Source organism: Triturus cristatus, chromosome 5_1, assembly GCF_964204655.1.
Source record: "Triturus cristatus chromosome 5_1, aTriCri1.1, whole genome shotgun sequence".
Taxonomy (NCBI): domain Eukaryota; kingdom Metazoa; phylum Chordata; class Amphibia; order Caudata; family Salamandridae; genus Triturus; species Triturus cristatus.
This window is the reverse complement of record NC_140587.1, coordinates 812,433,161-812,459,682: the sequence shown is the minus strand read 5'-3', so window position 1 is coordinate 812,459,682 and position 26,522 is coordinate 812,433,161. Positions and strand designations below refer to the sequence as shown.

Genomic DNA, 26,522 nt, shown 5'->3' with positions numbered 1-26,522 from the left:
AAGTTATCAAGGATGAAGTTGGATCAAGGTGAGAAGAACGTTGTTTAGTTACTGCTCTTGGAAGGTAGCCGTGAAGTTAAAAGTGGAGATGTGTCTGAAGTTGTTAAGGGTTACTAAGATTAATGATATGTTTCTCGATGTGATCAGATCAGAGTTGAGCATATGGGTGAAGCCACCTGAGGTACAACAAGCATCACAACCATGCACAGAACAAGAGTGAGGGTGGCCCTAATTGCTTTCATAATGCTGATGGGGGTGGGGGTAAGTCTGAGCATTTACAAGCAGTCAGAAACAAACTGGAGTGGAAGAGCACATCTAAAGCTGTGGCGCTTGGGGTACCCTGCGAGTAGATTCCTAAGTGAGGAGTTAATAAGGCAAACATATGAAGGAATAGAATGGAGACATGGATGTTTGTTACTTTGTCCTCAGTTATGAAATCTATCTAGCCAAGTATATAAGAGTTGTGAAGAAGACAGAGAAGGGGCATCCAATTCAAGTGTGATTTGGCAAGTGAATCCCCAAAATATGCAGCTCATCCTCCAACATCTAGCTTGTGCGTATTTACTGTTCATATTAATCATAACAGGTATAACAATGGTTTTTCAACAATTTAAATGTTGATCGACAACAATATATCACTCACTACAACAAGATATGCGTCCATTAAGGATATGGGCTACTTAAAGATTAAACAAAAGTGATCTGCCGAAATATTTGCCAAAGGTGGTCCACCTAACAAATGCAAATTAGTGAATAAAAGAGTCACACGATATCATTTTCCGGTGGAAAGTGTTTCAATATGTCATGAGAAAGTAACATTGCAAGCAATGGTTTCCATGTCTACTTAAATGCATTGTTGCCATTTTGCAGAAGAATTATCTTAAACGATTATCAGATCCTCTCACCAGGTAAATCTATATTTCTTTACTAGGAGTATTGTGATACACAACTACCAACATATGAGGGGCAGAGGATTTACATCTTGGCCTTGCTAGACAATACCAACCAAGGTAAAATCTAGAGAGCGTGGTTTTGTAGCTGGTGTCTCAAGTTAGGAAGTGCAGATGCTTTATGTTTTTTAAGTATCCATATGAAGAACTTAAGTGGGACAGCTTACGTTTACACCAAAACCTATGGATTTACTTGTCTCTCAAAGTGCCATACTATCACTTATTTGAAATGAGACTTACCTGAAGCAATTGAATTCTTGTAGGTTGTTTATGAATTCAATGCACCCCCTGCAGGGAGGTTTTTCACAAGTATTATTTGGACCGGATTTGTTAATTAGAAATGGACCTTCTAAAAGAACACACCACTAATTCCTGTTCATAGACTTCCAAATATTCAACTGACATGTGCCTAAAATACGTACAACTAATATTGATGCCTAGATTATTTTGGAGTGGGGTCATGTGATATGAAGAAGAATGATCTATCTTGGTGGGACTGCAACCTCCCTACATGGCATATGAAAACTCTAGTGGGAATGCCTCAGTGAAAGGATTTTTCGGAGGCAGGTCTCAGAAAGAACCAATATTGGTTCAGGAACACAATTTTTACAGCGATAAGTTTGATTTCATTATGTCCTTTGACAGAACAAGGCCTCTTAGGAGACAGTTTATTGGCTTATAGTCCTTTTGACTGCCAACAAACACATTGCTAAAACCTGGAAAAATAACAAATGTGAACCTGTACAGACGAATCCCAGATCTGTTTTATTGGTGGTGAAGAAAAATATTTTACTTTAAAGAAAGTATTATCACAGTACCAAATCATGCAATCGCCCTTCTTAGACATCTACATTTTTAAATAACCCTTTCTAATGTTTATTGTGTAACTAATTTCCTAATTTCTGTACTAATGTATTTGTCGTTGTTTGTGTACTGTAAACATTTGTAGCAGGAGATTCTAGTAATTTAATGTTGTTGCTTTCTGTTTTTATACACTTCTGCTGATATATATTTGCTAACAAACTTTTACATACATTTAATACAAATAAAAATTATAGGAAAAAGAAATGAATTTCAGTGTCGCAAATGCTCGAATGATTAAATAACCAGAACAGATCAACAAGCAAAAAACAGATGAAAGATTTTTTTAGGGTCCTTCTGTATTGACCGATATATTCAAGTACTGGAAAATTGATCTGTTAATGACCAAACTTGTTAGATAATTTAATAGCCACAGCCTCTGATATGCTGGTGCAAGTGTCAAAAGGTAATTCACTGGGCAAGACACCATACCATGGATTTTAGAGTAGAGGCACTCCTACCCCCAACCATCGCATGAGAGGTATAACATTCTTGGAGAAGGCGTCCTACATTTCACATGTCACACTTCTGTTGTCTTGTTCTCACATGAATGATAGCAGAACAGTAAATGCTGAAAGAGCCAATGACTGGAGCAAAAGAGCAGTCCGAGCAAGACCTCTGAACTTTCGCACTATTTTAACTACAGTCTCTATGAGAACAGATTTTAGGAGCAGATGTATATATACTTTGGGTAAAACGATGTGTGTGCTATGATATGAACTCTAACCAGTAGTAAAGAAACTGCAATATAGAAATATTTTTGAAAAAGGAAGTCCATGGCTAGAAGTAGAGGTCTCAATGCACTGCCTATAAGGACAGCAATTCTAGTCCCTACATAAAAGTAACTGCTATTAATACTGATGTGCTACTTGTGGTCTCAAAATTATTAAGCCCGAGTAGCCTTTACTGCAGCATTCGCACTGAGAGTTGCATATGTCTGGGTGCCTGTAATTAGTTGTATTTGATGGGCCTGTATAACAGCTGTCTGTGTGAATGCTGTTGTGCAGAACATTCTAGTATCAGTTGGACTTGCGAAGAAGGTTATAACATCAGTAGAAGATGGTGCGGAAAAAAGGACAATGTAAGTCATTTAGAAATGGAGGCTGAAGTGATAGAGAAAGGTCGATGTATGTGGACAACAGACATGGAGTAGTGAAGCAGAGAAGGGGCAAAGGTCAGGAGCGAATGTTTTTTTACTGGTAAGGCTATGAGAAGCTTTCATGTAGTTTGCACCTGGCGTAAATTATCATTTTATAGTGACCACGGGTCTCCACCAGGCTTATCCAATGAGAGAGGTCCAGGCTTCTCAGACTATAGATGTGTTTCCGTGAACCTACTTTCCTTGAATAGCATCGCTGCGGATGAGATGGAGACCCCCGGGTAAACAGTACTTCCAATGTGAACTGAGGGGATTCCCCCGTTGAGTAACATTGTAGTAAAAAAGTTATTGCATGTTTGGCTGTGGTAGATCAGAGGACTGCTTGGCTTTGAATAATTAAGATTAATGGACGAGGCAGTACAAGGGAGTGGGAATCAGCAGAGGCACATTGATGCTAATTCAGCTGTTAAAACCACCACACTCACAGGGAAGAATCACTTATTCAAAAATACTTTTGACTGGGCACCTTCACCTAGTGGGCAAAGTGTGGCAAAATAAGCATCTATATTAGAGACAAACAAAAAACAAGATCTCAGTCACTAAGCAAAACAGTGCAAACTGTTAACTTATTAGAAAATATATAGAAAGAGCAAAAGAGTTTGTGAATAAGTGCTTAAGTTCAGCAGAGATTGCAAAGATATGTTCACTTAAAAGTCAATAAACAAATTGATCCCAAGGAAAATGTGTTTATTGCAGCATATTGTGCATGTTAACTTCCAGCAAAGCACGTCTATGCCTGCCCTGCAAAGTATGAGCATGAAGTTCTACATAACTGAGTAGAACCAGGCGACGTGGAGTTACATCCGTTACTTATTTGATAGAGAGACTCGAGTTACTGCTTCTGGGTGGCATGTTTATTTTTTTTTTTAACAGCGTCCAAATAACTAATTTCGATCTAGCTTCAAACCTTATTGCTGAGAGAGTGGGACTCCTTCTCCTGTGATCACACTACCGCATCAATGTGAAAAGGTCAAAGGGCAGAGCTCGGTTTCATCAGCACCAGAGGTGAAGCACTAATATTGCACCGAGTCAGCTCTTTTACCATAGACTCAGAAGCAGCATTTGTAAGTGAGACCAGGTGCTTCTTACTCTTGAAAATGTCAAGTAAAATGTTTTATTTAAGACGAATTGAAATTCCAATTTCTGCTGGGATGATGGCCAGGAGAGCAAAAATCTATCTACATTTGATAACGTGGATATTTTTTTATTGCGTTCATACTTTTATATTGCGGGTAGGTAAGTAAATGAAATAAGACATTTTTGCCTTAGGTGGTTTCTTCATACCATACAGGAAGGAGCTCTCTTCCTTACGGCTCTGTGCAGCCTATGACACTGATCTGAAATCATAAGCATGCTGTGTCCTTACTCAGTAGTTGTAGTTTTCCGCTGGGGGCACTGTTCTTATTGTGGGGGGTATAGCAGGGGGCTCCAGAGCCCTGACTATTTTATTCGGGAAACGACTAACTAATGAATAAAACAGCTGTCCAGCAGAAATGTTTGCGGCCGCCCTTGCATATGCTTTTAGAAGCATGTATGGGTGGTACAACAGATCTGAGGGACTGGAAGGAAATGGCAGTACTCATCTGTCGTCCAGTTCTATGTGTTGTCGTTGGGCCAGGCCCATGACGAGTACCGGGGTCGACCACACAAACTTATCAGCGGTTTATAAAGGGGTTTTGACTTGTATTAAATCTAATCCAACTTGAGGGACCCAAAGCAGTTTAACAATAACTTAATAATTTATAACATAAAGGCCTGTCCTAACATACAATCTTTACAAAATAAATAAAATCCGTTTCTACTTTTGCCTAATAATGTTAGGCCAGTTAAATAATATGACAAATATTATACCCGTACAAAAACTCACCTAGGAGCTGGTAGTTGTGTTATTAAATAATTATAAAAAAATTCACGACATTTCAAGACCCAACTCTGTAGGAGTGTCAGGCTGGCTGTAGCCCCGCAAGACACTCAGTGCAGGTCTGTTATTAAAGTTATTGAGGAAGGATGAGCACTATCATTTGAAGCGCCTGACACACTGCGACAGATTGGGATTACTTGAGCACACTCAAGCAAACAATGCTCTATTAACATCTCTTTATCAAAGGTGCCTGCATAGGAAAAGTCCAGAGTCAAAGCACCTTACGCTACTGTATTGCAAGAATCGCAAAACACACTGAGAAAGACAAGTTCCAACATGCGACGTCACCCCCACTTGACATGCATTTTTTTCATCTCCAAGCAAAACCAAACTACTGTTTGAAAAATTCATACGGCATAAGCAAAGCCTCACAGTGGTGTTATTTCCAAACTCAAACAAAGGAACCGGAGATGGCGGTCTAAGTTATGCAGGACTCCTTTTGTCTAATGATGATGTCACCTTTGTGAGTTTCTATGGCCACATGCAGGCATGCTTCAGAGCAAACAAGCGTGCTTGAGGCTGGAGATCTCTTTGGGAAGTCCTCTGAGGGCCACCATTGATAGGTTGTGGTCAACAGCTCATCCACTTGGATGCCTAAAGTAAAGTTTTGCTGGCGCTTTGAAGTGTCACCATACTTGATATTATTCTCATAAAAATATCTGTTGTACAAAAATACAAATAACTGTTCCAGATCAAAATATCTCTGCATACAAAAAAACTGAAGCAGAAACAAAAGACCGGGCCTGTGTGCTGTGGACACTGAGAGCCAGGAGTCTCACTGTTAGAACCTTGGGTTAAGATTCTGCTGAGGCAGCTGCCACTGAGGCGTTCACATCTTCCTGCTTCAAGGAAGAGAGGTCCTCGTATTCATTATTCAGTTTGTCAATCACCCACTCCATGGCATCTTGTCCCTAAAAGCAAAAAAACAACAGAATTAAAACTAATAAAACCAAGCCTAAATTTAATAATGTAGAGATGATACGTGGAAATGTGCCCCCCACCACCCCTATCAATCAGACATCAAATGTATCAATATTGCTTCTCTCTTCAAATTACGAATCACTTTCCCCATAGGAGGTTGTCACCTACAAACATCATTGGCCATTCTGTAGTTGCCCAGCCCCCCCCTTTTTGGATAATTTATATACTGCAGACCAAGTTGAATAGACATTTCTTACATTCTGATTTTATACCATAGACAAATTATTTCAGAAATCCAAAATGAATAATCAGGCTTATAAAAACAGTGATGTTAAAATGATTTGGCAATATATGGAAATGGAAAACAATATATTATCTCCTCCAATAAAAAAAAAAAATTGACCTCTAATTTCCTGCTATGTTTAAAAATGCTTAACTACTTAAGGGCGAGGGGCAAGATTTATATTAGCCAATACACCCCACTTTATGATAATATGGTTGTCGAAACTTGCAGTTATTTGCCTGGCGAGTCTCTACTACTGGCAAACCCAAGATACCACACTAGAATAACATGCAGAGGTAAACAGTGAAGCACACAAACCCGATTCTTGTTTAATGAGCGCGAACTATTTCAACAGGCCGCCCATTACAGCACGAGAGAAAGATAAGGATTGGAACAAAGAGCCAGCTATATTATTCCATTTGCAAAAAGCTTTTGCGAATGGAATCGGATTTTGCAACCCGATATATATACTATGGTATGGGTACTGTCTGTATGGGTTGCAGAAACCCTTTTAGGAGTTGATGTAACTGGCGCAACCATGGTTTCATCTTTCTACCAACCACAGCATCAGGGAAAGTTCTAAATAACCACCCCAACATCTTTCCTCTCTTATCCGTTTCACTCCACTTTTCAAATTGTTTCTTAGTCTGGCGTGGAGCCATAATCAACTGGTATAAGTGATTATGCTATTATCTTATTGTCTTGCCTTAATGATCATCCATTGCTGTGGCACACTGAGTCTGTGTAATCTTTAGTCAGTAAGTGAAGAGAAATCATGTGTTCCTTCTGCATTTACTTCCACACATGCCCTTTCATATAATCACATCACGGTGTGCACGGATGGCACTAATATACATAGTTATTAATTCAGGTGAATAAAAACCAAGCAATACAATCTTTTAATTAGAGGTTGGCGAAAACTCCACTAACCACTGCGTGGCAGAGTTTTTTCTCAGACGCGGCTCGCCAATGTTAAGTTGGCGAGCACAAGCAAGAATTTGCATCCTCAATGCAATTTTCGGGCGCTACAATACTTCCTGGTGAGATTTCTCAACGCCAGCGCTTGTGGCAGTTTGCAGCCATTCGTGTTGAGAAAGCTGCCGCTCAAGTAGAAAATCTACTCCAAAGTTCAAAAACTGACAAAACTGAAGAATGACCTTGGAACGTAATTCATGATGTTTGAGGAGCGCCATTAGTAAGCCTGTAACCTCGAGCAATCCGATTCTCAAAAGAATTGTGTATGTCACAGGCACAGCCTGCCAAGGTGAAAAGCAGCTACTTGTTTCCCTTTTCTGAACAGTCTGTAGGTCTGGGGAAAGAGCTGTGGGGGTTGCAGGCAGGATCTGCACGGAGGAAGTGCAGTGCCTCTTATGCTGCATTCACAGTTCCCTTCTTTCCACTACCTGGCCCGCAGAGAGAAGTTATAACGGTGCCTCCCCCTCATTGTGCTGATGACCGAACATGTTGCCAAGCGCACCGCTAAGTTAAGGTTCGTCAGTGCAGCAGTGGTGGCAGCACACACATTGTTAATAGGGTTTGGGATACGTGCTTGAGCTGCAATAGGAAAGCAGATTTGTACTGCCACTAAACTGTACTCACTGATGCCAGGTGAAGAAATGGAGTAAGCTCCTGAATAAGTCCATAGCAGGGCTGGCTGTCCTATAAAGGGTGTCATCCCTTTCTGTGCTGATTTAAGGCATAATGTGCCTTCACCAGGTGGATGAAATAGGATGAGGACTTTCAGGTAGTAGAGCCCGAGAAGACCATGTGATTCAGGTGGTTACCCCGACTTTTCAGTTCACAAGGTCTTTAACAGCCCTCTACCAAGCCGTCCAAGTAGAACAAAGGAACTGGGAGGAAGATTTTTTTTTAACCCATGGCTCTCTAATCAGAGGGATAGTCTTAACGGGAGTAGTAAAACCAGACATCACTCTATGATGATCCCCACATTTTTTCGCGTTTGGATTAGCTTGCAATAGAACTCTGTGCTATGCCCCTGCAAATCCAGTAAAGCCATGATAAGTTGGTACAGGAAATATCATTATGCTCCGGGTGAGATACAGTTTGAAACCACTGAAGCGATAAAAGGGATTATCCCTATAGGAAATATACTTTTTTAGTTAGGTCGTCCCAAAATGTGCCTTGAAAGTCTGCCGATTCTGCAACAAGGGAACCCAAGAGAAGTCGTCCAGGGACCTTGGGATACAATTGTTTTCAACAACAGTGGTCCCCAGAAAGTGAAATGGAAACCAAAGGAATGAATATAATAGACTCAATCGTAGCTATATTTAGTGGACTTGTCCAGCCGGACAGAGGTCTGATATTTACTTGTAGGTTTAGGATATAGTAATACAAAACAATACATAAAATGGGACACAATACTGTGTCCTACTTGGCCAGTAGAGTACATTAACAAGGGAGAAAACGAACCACAGGGGGCTCAGGCAAAGCTTTTCCGGTTTGTTACACAAGGAGGATATACAATGTTACAAGAACAAATCACTACAAAACACCTTTACAGCGGAATGAACAAAAGGTTTTTTGCGTATAAGGTGTATTAGGGTATTGACGGCGTTTCGATCCGTTTGAAGAATGAGCGGATCATCATCAAGACTTAAATAACATGTCTGTTAGATAGAGCCTCATTAGCCGTAATTCCAGAATGGGGGAACTTGGGCGGGGAGATGAGGGCTGTTATAATGGTGGCTCCAGATATGATGAATTCAAACTCGGATACGGGGGGAGACGCCTTCGCGTACTCTAACGGCTCAGTCGCCAATATGTTGCAGGGAAGTTGCTGAATAGTAGGATTCTTCCAGGTGTGAATCCTGCTATTCATCAACTTCCCTGCAACATACTGGTGCAGACAGTCTTTACGTAAAATTTTAGATTTCACATCTAATGTTTTACTAATGTTGAGAGAAATGCATTTGATAATTAACGTAGAATCCATCTTTATTCATGAAAGATGTCTCGATATGAAAAGAATTTGTCACTAAAGTGACTGACACATATTAATACATTTATATGATTGTTACCACTAAATGGATTTATAAGAAATAACATGTATTATACTGAATAATGAGACATTTGTAATGTGTAGTTCGCTTTAAACCACCCTCTTCATTTCATTGCTTAAGATTTTTCACTTCATTTATAATTGTGCGCAATTTAGTCTGTATAACTGTTAGAAATGTCATTCATGGCTACAAATGATCCATATATATGTAGATTGCTAATGCAGGTTGAACAATTAAATATCATCAATGTATGCATTAATATTTCACGTATATACTCACAAATGTAGTGCCCAAATATACTTAATGTTATGCAGTTTCATTGCTTGCTATATGATTTAGTGGACTAAAGTACTAAAGAAATAGTATAAACACATATATTTAAATGCTTATATGCATATTAAATGTGCATTATAGATTCAATGTGTTAAATTAGCTGTTTTACACTAAATGGCCGAATTTGTGGTCCCGTGAGAATTCATTGCGTTTCTGCATTATACTGACTTGCTTTCTTTGCAGGAGTTCTCACCAACTGTTAGTCTGAATTGATAAATTTCTTGTAACCAGTAATAGATACACATCTGGAAATGGATTTCAACAACGAGCACATGAGAACTCTGTAGACAAACAATAGACTGTTGTCTTTTTCCATGAGTGTAGGACTGAGACGATGTTCCCATGTTTGGTGTGTAACTTTCCTACGATGTTTCATTCTAAATACCATGTGCAACTAGGCAGAGTGTTGAAACAAATACAATGGATTACTACTGATGACGTACTTTAAGGGGAGTTGACGACATACTTCAAGGATTATAATTTATCAATTGCCCTGGATGGAGTGGCAGATGACTTTGGAAACCGCATGCTGAACTCTTTAGCTGAACTCTTTCTGCAGGGTTCCTTGCAGAGCTTTCATTTGGGCTCCAACCAAAACCAATTTCTCTATTACCCCAAATCTAATGGCCCCTTAAATGGACTCTTAGAGACGTTCTCTTATGGCACGTTAATTTCCCAAGCGTGGTTTAGTCCGACACTTCCAGACACCTTGAAGACTCCTGACAGAGCTTCTACAATGCTGTCGCTAATACTCCCTATTGTCTTTTGTAGATTTGTCATGAGTAGTCACGTGACTTAGCTTGTATTAAAGAAAAAAACAATTGCTAATGCCTAGGAAAGATCAGGCTAGATTGTATTCCAAGCATCAAGTCTTCATTCTGTTGTTTTGAATTGTGGCTACAAAGCTGCTTGTTTGTATGATTCTTGTTTGCTTACATTTCTTTAGGATGCTAGGCTTCCCTGTTGCTATACTATATCTATACAGTTTGATTTTTAGAGTGATCTACTTAAACCTAATCTCAAATTTGGCCACTGCTTCCTGGTCCTCATTGTGTGGCCAACTGGTTGTACTATTAATAAATTGATTGGACACGAAAAGTGGAGAAGTGTAGCTCACTGGTTAGAGGAGGCATACCCTGAAGCAGAGGTCAGACCCGGGACCAGGGTTCAATTCCCGACGCGGCAGGGTCCGGAGCCCAATTGTCCACGGACTCGATAATTCTCGCTTCGGTGCCCACTCTAAGCACGAGTTCACACTATGCAGCTCTGGGCAACAAGCTTGCTTAATCTCCACAACGGCCCCCCCGCGGCGGGATGCCTGGCTTTCACCTTGGGGATGCCCAGTATGGGTTATCTCACAGGGAAAAACCAGGACGGGTTCCCAATGCAAGCGCCAAGATGCCCAAGGGTAAGTTGAGCGCTATATAAGAACACATAATAATAAATAATAATAATGTTAACTCTTTTTCGCCTCAGTGCGATGCAGATAGGTCAATCGGAGGACCAAGCTAGCAAGTAGGTAAAGCAGAGGTAAATAATCCAGGCAACGGAGTACATTCTCAATAAAACAGTTGGGCTCAGTATTGAGAGACTGAATCCGCTGGATCAGTGGTAAAACTTGGGATCAATACAAGACATCCAGGTTGCCCCCCCCAGTGGCAAAGCTCATCAACCCATTAGGTTTACTCAACCCCAGTTCCACCACACAGTCGGACTGAAATGAAACTTGGGTCCAAGTCTACTGCAAACATTAACATTCAGTGCTTTGTTTGTTAGTTGTGACTTTTGTCTTAAAAAGTAAAAATCTATGGGGCAGATTTACAAGCCCCCTGCGCCACCACTACGTCACTTTTCGTGACGTACTGGTGGCGCAGGAGGCTCCTCCATATTTACAAGGAGAGGAAAAGCCACCCAGCGTGAATTTTCCTCTCCCCGTAAATATGGCTCCTTCACACGCAGCAGTGTGCGTGGAAGGGGTGATCCATGGGTTTTGCTGTGAGTGTTCCCACGCAACACCCATGGAACAAGACACATCTCCAGATTTACGAGAAATCATAAATCTGGAGATGCGTGTGAATGCTACACCACCCTAGAGGTGGCGTAGCGAGGCGCAACAAGGAAAAATGTTTTCATTTCTCCTCGTTTTTCCCTCTTTCAATGCGTGCTGCATTCTACAGCACGCATTGAAAGAGGAAAAAGCCTCTTGTGATTGTTTTTGTGCAGGAAGGTGTACTTTCCTGCACAAAAACAATCTCCTCATGACGCAGGCATCCTTGCACCATGGTGCAAGGGTGGCTGCACCGGTGCATGGCTGCAGTTTGTGCGTCAGCGCAGGGGAAATACAGAGATGCGACATATTCTTGTAAATATGTCGCATCTCTGTGCTTTCCAAACTAACGCAGCACGGCGCAGCAAAATGACTTTCCACCGTGCTGCGTTACTTTGTTGTAAATCTGTCCCTATGTCTCTTGATCCCCTTAAACAACTATAACAATTTTTCAATGTTTTTGCTTATTAAAGTTTATTGTTTTTTTCCCCCCAATTGGATTGGGAATTATATTGTTGTGTGTTCTTAACTTGAATATTTGTTTAGTATTGCCTGAACAGAGCACACTTTTCTCTAGGAGACTGCTTGCTACCGGTGCCATAGCTCCCAGTGATAAAGCAGAGATTCACTTAGAAATGTGCTGTGACCTAACCAGGCTATATTATGGAGTTGGTAAGGAGGCTTTCCTCCCAAATTGGTAACCCAGTTTCTGACAGGAGCCGTGAACCTAATAGAGAGCAGGAGCTAGAATTATCATGGGGTGAGTGCCTCCTGAGTGCTGCTCTGAAAGTACGTCAGATACCTCCCATAACATTAAGACTAAGGTGAGAGCAATAGAGGAGAAAATGGAAGTATTTCCCGAACATGTTGGAAGGTACCAAATGAGATCTTGATGATCAATCCAAGTAGATGAGCAATGTCTCAGGTTCTCTGTAGGAACATGAGTCTAGTCAGTGACTTTTAGTTTCAGTAGTGTTGATAAGGAAAAGTCCTCTGCATGGCTAAAGACATATACCCCTGCCCTGAGTGCTCAACTGCCCTGTTGTCTGGATCCCTATTGATGATTTTTGTTGTTGTTGTCACAGACAAACCTGGATCATATGAGTGCGCCATGACATAGGTCTGTCTCAGGGATTGCGCTCACAGTGATGCCCTCATGTTGGTGGAGGGCTACACCCTTCACCAAGAGCTAAGCAGCACGGTCACGGTGATGGCATCATACTGTTTAGTGATCAGCAGTAGTCAAAAGGTCCCTTTTACCCTGTGTCACTGGAGTGAGGCCTACAAGCTCATACACCTTTTTAAAAGTTCAGCTGCTGTATGCTTAACTCAATCTTGCCTACATGAGATGGATGTGGAGCGCTGTGCAGTGCCGGAGTAGTGACTGCGCTGGATGTATGTGTGCCTGGGAAGGGTACAGTACAGGGTTAGGGCAGTACTGAGTACTACATGTGGGGTTAGTGCATGCTCTGAGTGTAGGTGTGCTTGCAGTGAATATATGACATGAAAGATTTAGGGCCCGATTCACAAAAGTAATCTGAGAAAAAATCCTAACTTTACGACTTTCGGTATTCACAAAGGGCATTTAGGAGTAGTAAATTTGGGATTCCTAACTTTACTACTCCTAAATGCCCTTTGTCAATACCGAAAGTCGTAAAGTTACGATTTTGTCTCAGATTACTTTTATGAATCGGGTCATGAATCGGGCCCTCAGTGCTGTACTGTGGAAGCTTATCCTGGGTTTATGTGTGCTTGCGTAAAGTACAATGCATTAAGGGTAAAGTCTTGTGCAGCTGACAGATGGTGAGTGTGTGTATGCTTGTAGAGTGTGTGTTTGTATATAGCATACCCTGGTACACTACAGAAAGGCACCAGTACTGAGCGGTAACAGTACTGGAGAGTAAGTGTGCTGGGAAAGTAAAGTGAGTTAAGGTGTGCCTCTAATGGCCCATTACATGGAGTACCCTGGGTTCTATTTTGGGAAGCTCAAGCTTGCCTAATGAATACACGAGGAGGAGAGGAATCCTCAAGAAATACTTGTGTATTGCTGTGTTAGACTTGGCTTTTTCAGCGGGTTTACCCCCAGACTTTTTGCTTTTTGTCCTCCTATTTTTGACACTGTTTTTGTTGGTTCTAGGACTCTGGGCACTTTACCACTGCTGATCAGCGCTAAAGTGAATATGTTTTCTGTGTAAATTGTTACTATGGATTGGTGTTTCCATGATATTTGATTTACCTTTAAGTCCCTAGTATAGTGCACTATGTATGACCCAGGCCTGTAAATCAAATACTTTTGGTGGGCCTGCAGCACTGGTTGTGCCACCCACACAATTAGCCCTGAAAAGGGTTCTCCGACCTGCCATTGCAGTGTCTACGCGCAGTTGGTAGCTGCCATGTGGACCTGGAAAGTGCACCCACTTGCCAGGCCCTAATCTTCCCTTTTCTTACATATAAGTCACCCCTAAGGTAGGCCCAAGGTACCCCTGTGGTCAGGGTGCTGTGTATGTTAAAGGTGGGACATGGACTGGTGTGTGTGACATGTCCTGGTAGTGAATTACAGTGTAGTTTGTTTTTCACAATGGAAAGGCTATCTGTCCCATAGGATAGAATGAGAGTTTACTTATAACATCTTATAAGCATAACTTCCCATTGGGACAAGATAGGGAAAAGGAGTTTAGTATGCCTGGACTCAGAATGTAAAATACATCTTCTAGTAAAGGTGATTTTTTATGTTTTGTGTTTGAATGTACCACTTATTAAAATTGGGTATTTTCTTGCTTAACCATCCTGTGTGCCTCTGCTGGTTTGTGGATTTATTGTCTGGCTTTGGAGTGACAGGGGCTGGGGATGTGCATTCTCTCAGACAGCCACGGGGGGGGGGGGTTGAGTCAGGGCTGGGCTGAAGAGACCTGGGCTGCATTCAGAGTAGTGGGAGGAGTTTTCACTAGCACCTGAATAGGCCTTGTATGCATTTAGATTGGTGGGAGGAGATTTCCCTTGCACCTGAATAGGCCCTGTCTGCCTTGGACAATGCTGTTTCCACCTCCTGCCGGGAAGCTGGACCGGAGAGGACAGAACTGGTTTGAGCTGAGCACAGACACTCTCGGCCCAAAAGAACAAAGAAAAACTGAGTATAAATATTGGGGCCCAGACCCCAGAACTTTAGATTACTTCTTAACTAAGGAACCTGCCAGGAAGAAGGGCTGGAAAAGCTGTCAGGAGGAACTGGCACTTCGCTGTGTGCTACTAGCTGCTTCTGTCTGAGGCAGGGAACGGACTGTATTGTACTTTCATCATCCTGATGTTAGAGTTTTCTCCAAGGGCTTGAAGTAGTGCTTGCCTCCTGTTGGAAGTCTCAGGGAGATAAATGACTTCAGAGAACTCGCTGGAAGCAAGGAACCTTCCACGAAGAAGAGCTGGAAGAGCTGTTAGGAGGAGTACTCTCCCTTTGCTATGTTGTTACTTTGTTGAATTGGCCTGCAGTTGCTGCTTCTGTTTTGGGCTGTGAAAGGACTGGACTGAACTTTCTTCACTTGTGCCGAGTCTCTCCAAGGGCTTGAAGTAGAGCTTGCCACCTGTTCTGAAGTCTCAGGGACTGCAAAGACTTCTGCAACCTCTGGGTACCGCCTCTGGAACCATTGCTTCAGTTGCCACAAAGAAGGGGAAAGTAACCAACTCCGTCACCGACTCCGTGTCCTGAAGGCACTGTCCGCATCTTGCACCGCAACCCTGTTCTCAACGATGACCGCCGCCACTGCGCCGCTGCTAGCACCGTGACCTGTGGGCACCAAACTCCATCTTGGCATTGGCCTTCATACGGATACAGAAACTACAGAATTATATGCAGGCTCATTTGCAAGAGATGTTGTCCTTCTCTATCAAATCTTTGCAGACGTTCAGGACTGGTTCAAATCCAACTAGAAAAGCTTTCAACAATGCTAAAACAGTTTTAATAAGTTTGCACTTTCTTCATCGTCCAACAAACTAGGAAACCTGAATGCATCATACCATTCTTTTCCTTGTCCACAATGTGAACAGAGATCGTCAGCAAAATTTTAAAAAAAATAGTGTATGTTTTGTTTCCATGCTGTCCATGTTGAGCTATGATGTTTGTTGCTCTTTCTGTTTAAAATAATTTGGGAGAGTGAGCCCTTCCTGTTACATTTATAATTCCTCTCATATTTCACACAATGGGAGCAAACATGATTATTCTAATATGATTATGTAGACCTGAACTAGAAACTCTTACACAGCCTTGAGATTATTAAATCAGGGTGTAAAAACTGTCCTTAAAACTCTCTAAAATATAAAGGAGACAAATTCTGTAGCAGCTGTACCAGTGGCCACGTAATACCTGCTTCACTGTTACCCAACACTCACCCTGAAGCTTGCGGCCCAGTCTGGGGTTATCTCAAAGATAGACTACACATCCACTAACCTTGATGAGTGTAGATATCTGTTTAAATGTATGCTATCATGCCAAACATCACGAGAGAAAGAGAAGGAGGCAACAACATTTACCAACGCTGCATTGCCCACTTCAAGTCCTCATTAGCTAGGAACATGCCTGCACTCTCCAGTACTATAGAGGTAGAGTTTGCTTACTATTAGGACTAGATTACCTCAGCCATTGATGAAATACCTCCATTAAAAAAAAAAAACTTCCTCCCACAGTGCACCCAAGTTTACCCAGGAGCTAGACTGCAGTGCTGTCCACTGGAAAGGAAATGAAGGACCTCTTGAAGAGCATCAGTAAAAAAGCACAAACGAGCTGTGATGAAACATTACCAGAAAAAAAGAAAAAACCTGGAAAATCCAATAAAAAATGTATGGAAAGAAGATGGAATTGGAAAATAATTCAGTTAAGGAGATCTTCGGTATTGTCAAATCTTTGACTTGCCCATCAGCAGGCAGCCAAGGAATTAGTGATAACCAATTACTTTTTGATAACTTATCCACTTTCTTTCAGGACGACATCTGTCTCATGTATGAAGTCTTCACTTCTCCATCTAGTAGGAATACTATACAATCTAGCTTTTTTATAAATTTTTCCCACACTATTAATTGTAGTCTTAGCAAGTTCGCTCCTATCTCTCCTGATGCTATGTTGGATCTCATTAATTAGTCAAAATCTGGAACCCTGTGTTACCCGTCTTCCTTCCATTCTCAAGCTAGAAGCCCCTACGATCAAACCTATCTTCTGCACGCTCTTCAATACATTCATTAACACCACCACAATTCCTCAATCTTGGAACCCAGCTCAAATTGCACAACTCCTTACTATTATCCTATATAGTTGCTTACTGCAACGGTAGAAAAACATATAATCGTCAACTATCCCTTTTCCTTGAAGCAAACAATATTCTTGATGTCTTCCAATCTGGCTTCTGTACTGCCCATAGCGCAGAATTGATTCTTCTAACAGAGTCTGAACACATTAAATCCATCTTAGACAATGGTGGAGCTGCTGCACTGGTCCTATTAAACCTGTCGGCAGTGTTCCAACACTGTATCACATTCCATCCTGATTCAAAGATTTGAGGAAATAGATGAAAAGGGCACTGCTATTTCCTGGATAATCATTTTTTTTTATAATAGAACTCAATCCATCCGGTTTCCCCCTTTTTCATCAAAACAATCAACAAAAACATGGAGTACCACAGGGATTTTCCGTGAGCCCTACGCTTTTTAACATAAATATGATCCCTTTGGCTGCAATGATTCATAGTTTTGGCTTTGAAGTTTGGTTGTACGCAGACAACACTCAACTTATTGTTTCCCTCTCCAACATGATGATCTCATGCCAAGGTCAGTTCAAAGAATGTCGTATCTCCGTCTCCTCCTGGATGAACAGGAATTGATTTAAGGTTAACTCAAATAGGACTGAGCTTCTTATTTTGGTCAAGAAACTATGGACCAAAATCAGGTAGCCAACTGAGCTAGGCCACCATCCTACGCCATCTAATCGGCCAAAAACCTTGGGGTAAAATATATAATCGATTAACTTTCAAACAGCAAGTTATTTCACTTGCGGCATCTTCCTTCGGCATAATAAAAACCTAAAGCAAATTAGGATTGTTCCACAGACTGCCAAGAAAACCACGTTGTGCACCCTTATTACTTAATCCAATTCTCTTTCCCTAGGTCTTCACCGCTGTCTCATCCGGAAATTACAGCACAAAATGCGGCAAACAGGATGACTATGGTCCTTAACCTCCAAAAATCATGCTCCATTTCGTCCAAACTAAAGGACCTTCACTGGTTACCAATACGTAAAAGAATAAAGTGTAAAATGTTATCTCTTGTCCATTGTACAAAACCGGTCAATGCAGGCTTCAAAACCTAATTAGTACTTACTCCCCCAGGAACTTTGAGCTCTTCAAACTCTGGTTGCCTACTTCCCCTAGAATGTCGTTCAAATCAGAGAAGCGGCTGTTCTTTTGCATTACTAGGAGTGAAACTGTGCAACCAACTACCACAGAAACTGAGATCTATCCCCAAATCAACATCTTTTCTGAAGTATTAAAAACTAGTTTTTTCACTGCTCCCTAACGGGTTGGTTTGGTTCAGGAGTGAGTTCTCCGGTATCAGCACCTAGAAACCCATACCTTGGGCATTAGTCAAGCTCTACACATATCCCTTACATTATGTTATATTACATGGTTAATTCCCCTTTCTAGTCTTTGTATTTTTCACTTCTTCTCTCAAATGCGGAAGGCTCAGGCAACATGACAGAGGAATAAACAGAAATCCCAGGTATGTTCTGAGCTGACTCTGCATTATTACTGAAACAATATGCAGTGTCTTTGGCATGCTTCTAGTGTGCATCGGTCATGTTCAATAACAAGCAATCACATTGTCTTCACCTATGCCCTAAATGTACTAACGTAGATACATATCTTTTTGCATATGTGCATTAATAGCAAAAAGTAATTTAACAGTATGTTCACTGTTGCTTGCGTATGAGCACTTCAGCTAGTGAGAGGTGGACCATCATGTGCTTCATGTAGTCTCACTTATGCATGGTACATTTGAAAATCAATGTTAAGCGTTACATGATGTGATTTTTACTGAACTATATTGGGCCTGATGAGTTCTTGTCCCCTACATTTTAGATTTCATTATCATTATCCAAGCAAAATTGGAAAACATTCTTGCGTTCTTCTACCGAGGTGCCATGCCGTTTTCCGTAAAAACATTGTTGCTACTTATGCTAGTTTGTATGGCATCATACTGCCTTGGTTTCCCTTTAAAGCCTGATGAGGGGCTACACTTTGCATTGTTTTAGCTTTTTCAGGTCCTTCTTTAAGCAGAAATGCAGGGCCTGAGTTAATCTGGCACTACCAAAAAAGGGAGGTTGTGTGGTATTGCAATCGAGTCATTGTTGTGTAAAACATTTGCTGGGACTATGTAATAATCAATCCTGTATGTTCAAATTAGCCACATTCCATTTAGGTATCAAACTTGAATTTTCTAATGAATCTTGCTCATTAAATAATCTGCAGAGTTGTAACCCAATGTTAAGATGTATAGGATCTTTACAACGCAGTGTATGTTTGCAGCTTGCACATGCCCTATCTTAAGTTTTTTAAACAAAAAGCAGACATGCAAGTTAAAAAAAATTGGTTGAAAACCACTTTTGTTCATAAAGGTGATTTTGCAACTTTCATTAGAAACTATATCTAAGAATTATAATGAACAGGTGTATTTTTAAAAAAAGTTTTACCTAGTGCTACTGTTTTTTTTTCTTATAATGAGCAAGTATACCTTACTGTTTGCCACAAAATTTTGTTCTTTCTTACCAGGTTGATATTGAACAAGAAAAAGGTTTCATTATAGGTGTACACAGCCTTCCTTCTTATCAGAATTGTCAGTTCCTGTATAGAATGTCACTTGATCGGTGAAATATTACTGAATTAATGTGCTTAAGTTAATGCTAGGCACTCTTAAAATAAGAAGCATTTTCATAGCTGGCACGGTGGCTGAGTTAACTAATTCCTCGCTCCCGACGTTTCCTGTGATCTGCAGGTCACGATTACATCACAAAAAAGGCTAACTCTGACTTCAATCCTACCAAGATTTGTAAGTTAAGTACCATTACATTAAGAAATAGTAAACCCTGTTATTTACAATCTATGGAAATAGCAAAAAGTGGGTTGTGAAAAGTAAAATAAAAATATATTATTAATTATTAATCAAACTCCATCATTACTCTAGAGAGCATAGATTTAGAAGCAGCATGTAACCCAACACCTGTACTTTCATGCAAACATTATTTTTACATAAAATATCGTTTAATTGAAATGACTGGTTTACAAACAAGTGTAGGTAAAGCTAATTTGCTTGAATGTTTGTTAGGAGACGTGTTCCATAATCTCTAAGAAAACAAGTTACTTACCTGTAACTGTAGTTCTCCAGTATTGGACCTTTCATAGATTCACATGCCTGAATCATTCCCCGTCGTCGAGACGGGAGTCTCCGGTACATAAAAAAGCATTGCTTAGTAGTATAGCAAACTGAAAAAAGGCCTAGGCCCATTTTCCTTAGCAACCCATAACCTTCGTTATGTAAAAAAGGACTAAACTTGTCCCTGAACCAATCAGAGCCTCTCACCCTCTAGAACACTCCTGAGAGAACATTCTGCCCCTCAGATTTTCGTGCACTTGTGCAATAACACTCTTTGTGCTAAATCCGAGGTGAGCCTCTCAGGGGAGGAGGGTGGGTTGCATGTGAATCTATGAAAGGTCCAATACTGGAGAACTACAGTTACAGGTAAGTAACTTGTTTTCTTACTCCAGTATTGGAGCTTTCATATATTCACATGCCTGAATCAGAATAGCGAGCAGTAAATAAATGCAATTTTTTTGTTACCCAGAACCTGAAACAAGGGAACATATATAGCGTGATAAAGATGGTATCTGTAAAACCAAATTCCACATATCCAAAATCCCTTGCAAATGGCATCCAATACAATAAACAACAATAAAATGTGCAAAAGTAGACAATAAAGGAAGGAGGGATGGTAGAGAAGGCTCACCGTTACTGGATAAGGTTCCTCAGCACTGCTTCTCCCACCGCCACATCACTCCCTGTGGCCGCATCCAAGCAGTAATGCCTGGTGAATGTGTGCGTACTCGTCCAGGTCACCGCCCTGCAGATATCCTGGATCGGTACTCCTGCAAATAGAGCAGTAGAGATGGAGACTGCTCTTGTCGAATGTGCACGGACTCGTGCATTCAGAGGTCGACCAGCTGTCTGATGACAATACTCTATGGCACTGGAAATCCATCTGGCAATACCCCTTTTTGACAAAGGGAAACCCTGTCTGGGTGCGGCAACAAAAAGTTGTGAAGACTTGCGGAAAGGCTTAGTTTTCTGCAAATAGAACTTCAAACAACGCTGGACATCCAGCGAGTGGAGAGCTCTTTCCGCCGCTGTTGATGGTTGTGGAAAAAATCGTTTGAGAATTAATGGTTCGTTCAGATGAAAGTCAGTTGGAACTTTTGGAATAAATCTTGGATTAGTCCGGAGTATTATTCTGTCCTCTTTGAATTGCAAGAAAGTCTCCTGGACCGTGAGAGCCTGAATCTCTCCCACTCTCCTGGCTGAAGTGAGCGCAATGAGAAGCGCAACTTTCCACGATAGAAATTTCAGCTCTTCCCTGTGAATTGGCTCAAAGGGCTGTTTCATTAACTGGGAAAGAACAACATTCAATTGGCAGAGAGGTGGTGGAGGTTTTATTGGAGGGAAAACTCGGAACAGTCCTTTCATAAATTGTTTGATGACTCTAGCAGACCACAGAGACGGACCAGAGGCAGTTCTTCTGAAGCATGAAATTGCAGCTAGGTGTACCTTTATAGATGCATGAGCTAAACCTGACTTAGCCAAAAGCAAGATGTATGGAATAATCTTGTGAGCTTGTGAAAGCAACGGATGAATGTTAGACGTCTTGCACCATAAACAGAACCTCTTCCACTTCACCCGGTATGTTTTGTTTGTACTATCCGCTCTGGCTCTAGATAGAATCTCCCTGCACTCTGTAGGGATGTTCAGATGTTGAAATTCAAAGTATTCAGGAGCCAGGCTGCTAAATGCAGAGATTTCGGATCCGGATGAAGAACCTACCCCAGGCACATCGTCAGAAGAGACGTATCGGCTGCAGGCAAATCGGGCGCTCCTCTGACAGTAGGAGACGCTCCGCAAACCAATGCTGTCTGGGCCACCACGGAGCTATCAGGATTATTCTGCATGGTTCTTTCTTGATCTTCATAAGAACCTGCGGCAGGAGGGGAATTGGAGGAAAGGCGTAGGCAAAGATGACTGACCATGCCATCAAAAACGCATTCCCCCAAGATCCCCGTTGGGGAAGCCAGCTTGCGAAGGATAGATTGGGATATGAAAATACACATCTCGTAAATCCAGTTTGGTCATATAATCCCCTGGGTTTAATAGCAGCAGAATATCCTGCAGGGAGATCATTCTGAAGGATTGATCCTTGAGGTAAGTATTTAGGGATCTGAGATCCAAAATGGGGCGCATTGAAGAACGTTTTTCTTGATCAGAAAAAACCGGGAATAAAATCCCCTTCCTCTCTGGGAATTCGGTACCGGTTCTATTGCTCCCTTTCGGAGCATTGTCCGAATTTCTTGACGCATCTGATGTAAATACTTGACCTCTTGATATCTTGGTGGTGTACAAGGGGGGATTTCCAGAAACTCTAGAGTATGACCGAATTGTATTATGTTGAGGACCCATTGGTCCGTCGTTATTTGCTGCCAATTTTGAAGATGATAGGAAATTCTTCCACCCAGGGGAATATGCGACATATGAGGAATAGGTGTCACCAGACTGTCATTGCCTCCGGGTGGTGTCTTTCCCTTGGCGACCTCCTCGACCTCTAGGAGTAGATTTTGTGAAACCTCCTGTTTATCTCTGTGAATATTGTTGACGATATGGCTGAGATGATGTGGAGTAGGAAGAATACCGGCCTTGTTGATAACCCTATCTATAAGAGGTTTGACTCCTACCTCTTGAGCCACGAAAAGGAACTTTTCTATATTGTAATGTTCCCAGAGATTTCGCTGTTTCCGTATCCTTCTTGATACTCTGTAAGGCCTCATCAACATGCTTCCCAAACAGATCTTCTCCATTGAACGGAAGATCCAAGATCTTATTCTGGACTTCAGGCCTAAAAGATGTTGCTCTCAATCATCCTTGTCTGCGTAAAACAGCCGCTCCTCCCAAAGATCTGAAGGCCGTGGTCGCAATGTCCATTACGCAATCTATGACTTCAGCCGAAGTCCTTTCACCTTCTTGGAGGATTTTCCTGGCTTCTTGTCTGTCAGCCTCAGGTATGCTGTCTATGTATGGTGATAGGTCGCAACACATTTGCCTATCATACCTGCCCAGGATGGCTATGGCATTTGCCGCCTTGACCAGAAGGGCAGACATGGACGAAAACCTCTTCCCTGCATTACCCAAGCGCCTACACTCTCTGTCCGGTGGCGCTGAAATTGGAGCAGACGGATTCCTTGATTTTTGTTGCGCCGCTTGAGTTATAACGGAGTCCGGTTTGGGGTGACCTAATAAACAAGCAGGAGCATCCGAAGGCGCTTTGTATTTTTTGCCCAGTCTAGCAAGCACTGGAGTAACCGTTGCCGGTGTCTCCATAACTTTGAGACCTTCCTCCCATAGATGACTCACAATTGGAAGAGATCTAACCGTCTTGCGGATCGGCTCTTTGAAATCATATAAAAAGTATTCTGCTTTATCCGATGACATATTGAGCGCAAATCTCTGCGCGGCTCTCTCCATCAGATTATGGAACCCTCCAATGTCCTCCGGAGGGGAATCCACAGGCCTCGGTGAAGGAGATGAAGGGGACGGAATCAGATAATTATCCCATTCCTTACTAGGTTCTGTTATCTCCCCCTCCTCCTGCTCCTCATCGCTCAGAGTCTTATTAGAAAAGGTACAACATACCTTACACTCCTTCGCCTGGTGTTGTGGGTAAAGGCAGTATATACAATCTTTGAGGATCGTCAGTATATAACCTCTTCTTTGAACAGGTGGCACAGGCTCTAAACAAGCCCTTCTTCTACTTATCAGCCATTCTCCAAAAGATGATGTAGAAAAATCAGTTGAAAAATCTCCTCAATCTAGAACCAACTGTAGAATTTGAGCAGAGCTCAAAGGAGACTCCCTAGCACAACGTGCAGTAGAAAATCTGAGGGGCAGAAGGTTCTCTCAGGAGTGTTCTAGAGGGTGAGAGGCTCTGATTGGTTCAGGGACAAGTTTAGTCCTTTTTTACATAACGAAGGTTATGGGTTGCAAAGGAAAATGAGCCTAGGCCTTTTTTCAGTTTGCTATACTACTAAGCAATGCTTTTTTATGTACCGGAGACTCCCGTCTCGACGACGGGGAATGATTCAGGCATGTGAATCTATGAAAGCTCCAATACTGGAGTAACTGATGTTTTGTGTGCTGCATCGAACTGTTACAGAAAATAATTCCCATATAGGTGTAACATCTCTGGCTACAGTAATATGGAAGCTAGGAATAGGATCCCTTTCCTGAACAGTCTGCGTTAGGAGAGTTATGAACATGAATCCGAATATCAAGTTTGTGTTGAGGGATGAGAACTTAAAATGCACCTACTTCAAAATATAGCGCAGTAGATACCTTTTTCAAAGGGCCTGTCTTTTCACCCCCTATTTAAGATATTATATAACAAGTGAATCTACAAGGGTGATTAGTGTACAGCACTGTGTAGTAAATACACCAAAGAGGAAACACTCACTCCAGATTAATAAAAAAACTACCTGTGCCCATCACCAAAACCTAATGGGAAGACAAATGGGGCAATGTAATCATCCACAAAATCCTATGGTCATGATGGACAGCCCATCCAAGCAGCCACCCAATGGCAAAATATGAAGAGCACTAGCTTAAAGCCCACTCTCTCCCTGTACTTTTTGATGACATGAGGTAGACCAAAGTGAATACTGCCTGCAGCCAGACCTAAACATAGACATATAACACATACATAATACATTAGGAGTCTGAAATGCATTCACAGACAAATGTCTGTTACTTATGAAATTAAAATGGAAAAAGAAAGTCTAACCTCTCTAATAAATTAATTATAACAAAACATAAGGTGAATATATTGAAAGAAAACTTTAGGAGTTGAATGTGAAAATAGTAAGTCATATGATCTTGTTTTAGTGCCACATGTTAGCATCTACAAATGACAGAGATAACAACATTACATGAATAACAAATGATTAAGGAAACATGAAATCACATTTACAAACATTTCACACAACACAGTACATACAGCAAGTGAAGTTGCTGTGCTGCTTTGCGCTGTGTAAAAGGGAGAGAGTAGACCTGTGCCATATTTTCAAAGAAAGGGCGCAGTTTTGCTCTCCGCCTGAGCTGGCGTATTTTAGGCTGCCTAGCGCCAAAGCAGACACTCTTGCGCCATAGTGCAAGGGTACCTGTGTTATTGTTAGGATTGTTTTTATGCAGCACACAGGCAAAGTGGAAATACTGAGGAGAAAGAATGCTATTTCTCCTTGGCACACCAGCCTCAGGCAGGCACACCATGTTGGCACAAACCAATGTCTACAACTCTCTGTAAATATGGGTTTGAGCCAAAATCCATGGTGGACGCACTAGAAGGCCCATGTAACACCTTCCTCAGGCAAAGTAACGTTCTTGTGTTACTTTCTTTCCCACTATTCCCCAAAGCATTGCAAATTGACATTTGCATTGCTTTCTAAATACCAAAATGTATTTCACATCAGCACTGAGTCAAAACAATTAAGCAAACCTGACATGAAATCTTTGTACATTTTGGCCTAGATGTTTACTGTTGGAAATGGACCTTTTTATAGTGCTTTCCTGAGACTTTTTGCTTTTGTCCCTCCAGGTTTTCTGCTGATCTATGTGCTAGCCGTAGGACTTTGAGTGCTTTGACACTGCCATTTAGTGCTAAAGCGCTGTGGTTGTCATATACATACTGGTGATTGGTGTATACATGATTGGCTCATTTGAGTTAGCTGTAAGTCCCTTGTCCAGTGGTAAGACATAAACTTAAAGCATGTAACTCAAATGTGTTAAAATGAAAGATGTCTCGTAGACAGGTCATGTAGGTAAAGGTTATGGCTTAATTCTTTAGGTTACAGCTTCAGTTACAGGTTATAGGAAGATGGTAAGATCCATGTAATGCCCCACCAGGAGCAGCCTCCTTGCTGCTCAGCCCATACACTCCAACTGACTCTTCCACTTCAAGCACCAACACTCCAACATTCTAATGACCTCACCACTGGCTGAGCAGCAAGGTAGAGAACAACAATGAGGAGGATGCATTCACCCAACAAGTAGATTGCAACATATCTTCCCTTATAATGATTGTAGAAAATCATTTGAATGCCAGTGACAAAATACACGTCCAAAATAATTCATCAAAAACTGCATGCCCTTCCAATCTAGGAAAAACGCAAAGTAAAAGTAGCATACTTTAAAACAGTGGGTGCTCACTCACCTCATCTCACACTCAAGGCACAACTACAAACAAACAAGGCAATTTTACAACCCCTAAACAGTGGGTAATGCATAACTTAGTCCACCTCATCTCTCACTCAAGGCCCACCACACACACAGGGTACCCATCACCCCTCAAACAGTGGGTAAAATCCCCACCTAGCTACACACTCAAAGTAACTACACACACAGGATGTCTTTCATCCCTACAGCGGGTATCATCCAACCCACTTCGACTCACATCAAGGAAAATACACAGGGTATCTTTCAACCCCAAAACAGTGGGTAATAAATAACCTAACCCACCTTGCCTTTTTAGGGGCACAATACACAAAGTATCCTCTAAGCCCTATACTGTGGTTAATACATAACACAACCCACCTCGCCACACAACAATGTGCAACTACACATACACAGGGTATCTTCCAACCCTAAAACAGTGGGTAATACCCCCACCTCCCCTAACATGACTAGAGA

General features: G+C 41.6%; 1 protein-coding gene across 3 annotated transcripts in view; it reads right to left on the bottom strand.

Annotated features, from left to right (window-relative positions):
* Positions 1-1,898: 1,898 nt before the first annotated feature.
* PRELID3A (PRELI domain containing 3A) overlaps positions 1,899-26,522 on the bottom strand; it is a 155,525-nt gene continuing 130,901 nt past the window's right edge. For all 3 annotated transcript variants that reach the window (XM_085605843.1, XM_085605844.1, XM_085605846.1), the window contains exon 6: positions 1,899-5,802. In XM_085605843.1, coding sequence (XP_085461969.1) covers positions 5,686-5,802 — 117 coding nt within the window. In that variant the 3' untranslated portion in view covers positions 1,899-5,685. The remainder of the gene's footprint in view (positions 5,803-26,522) is intronic.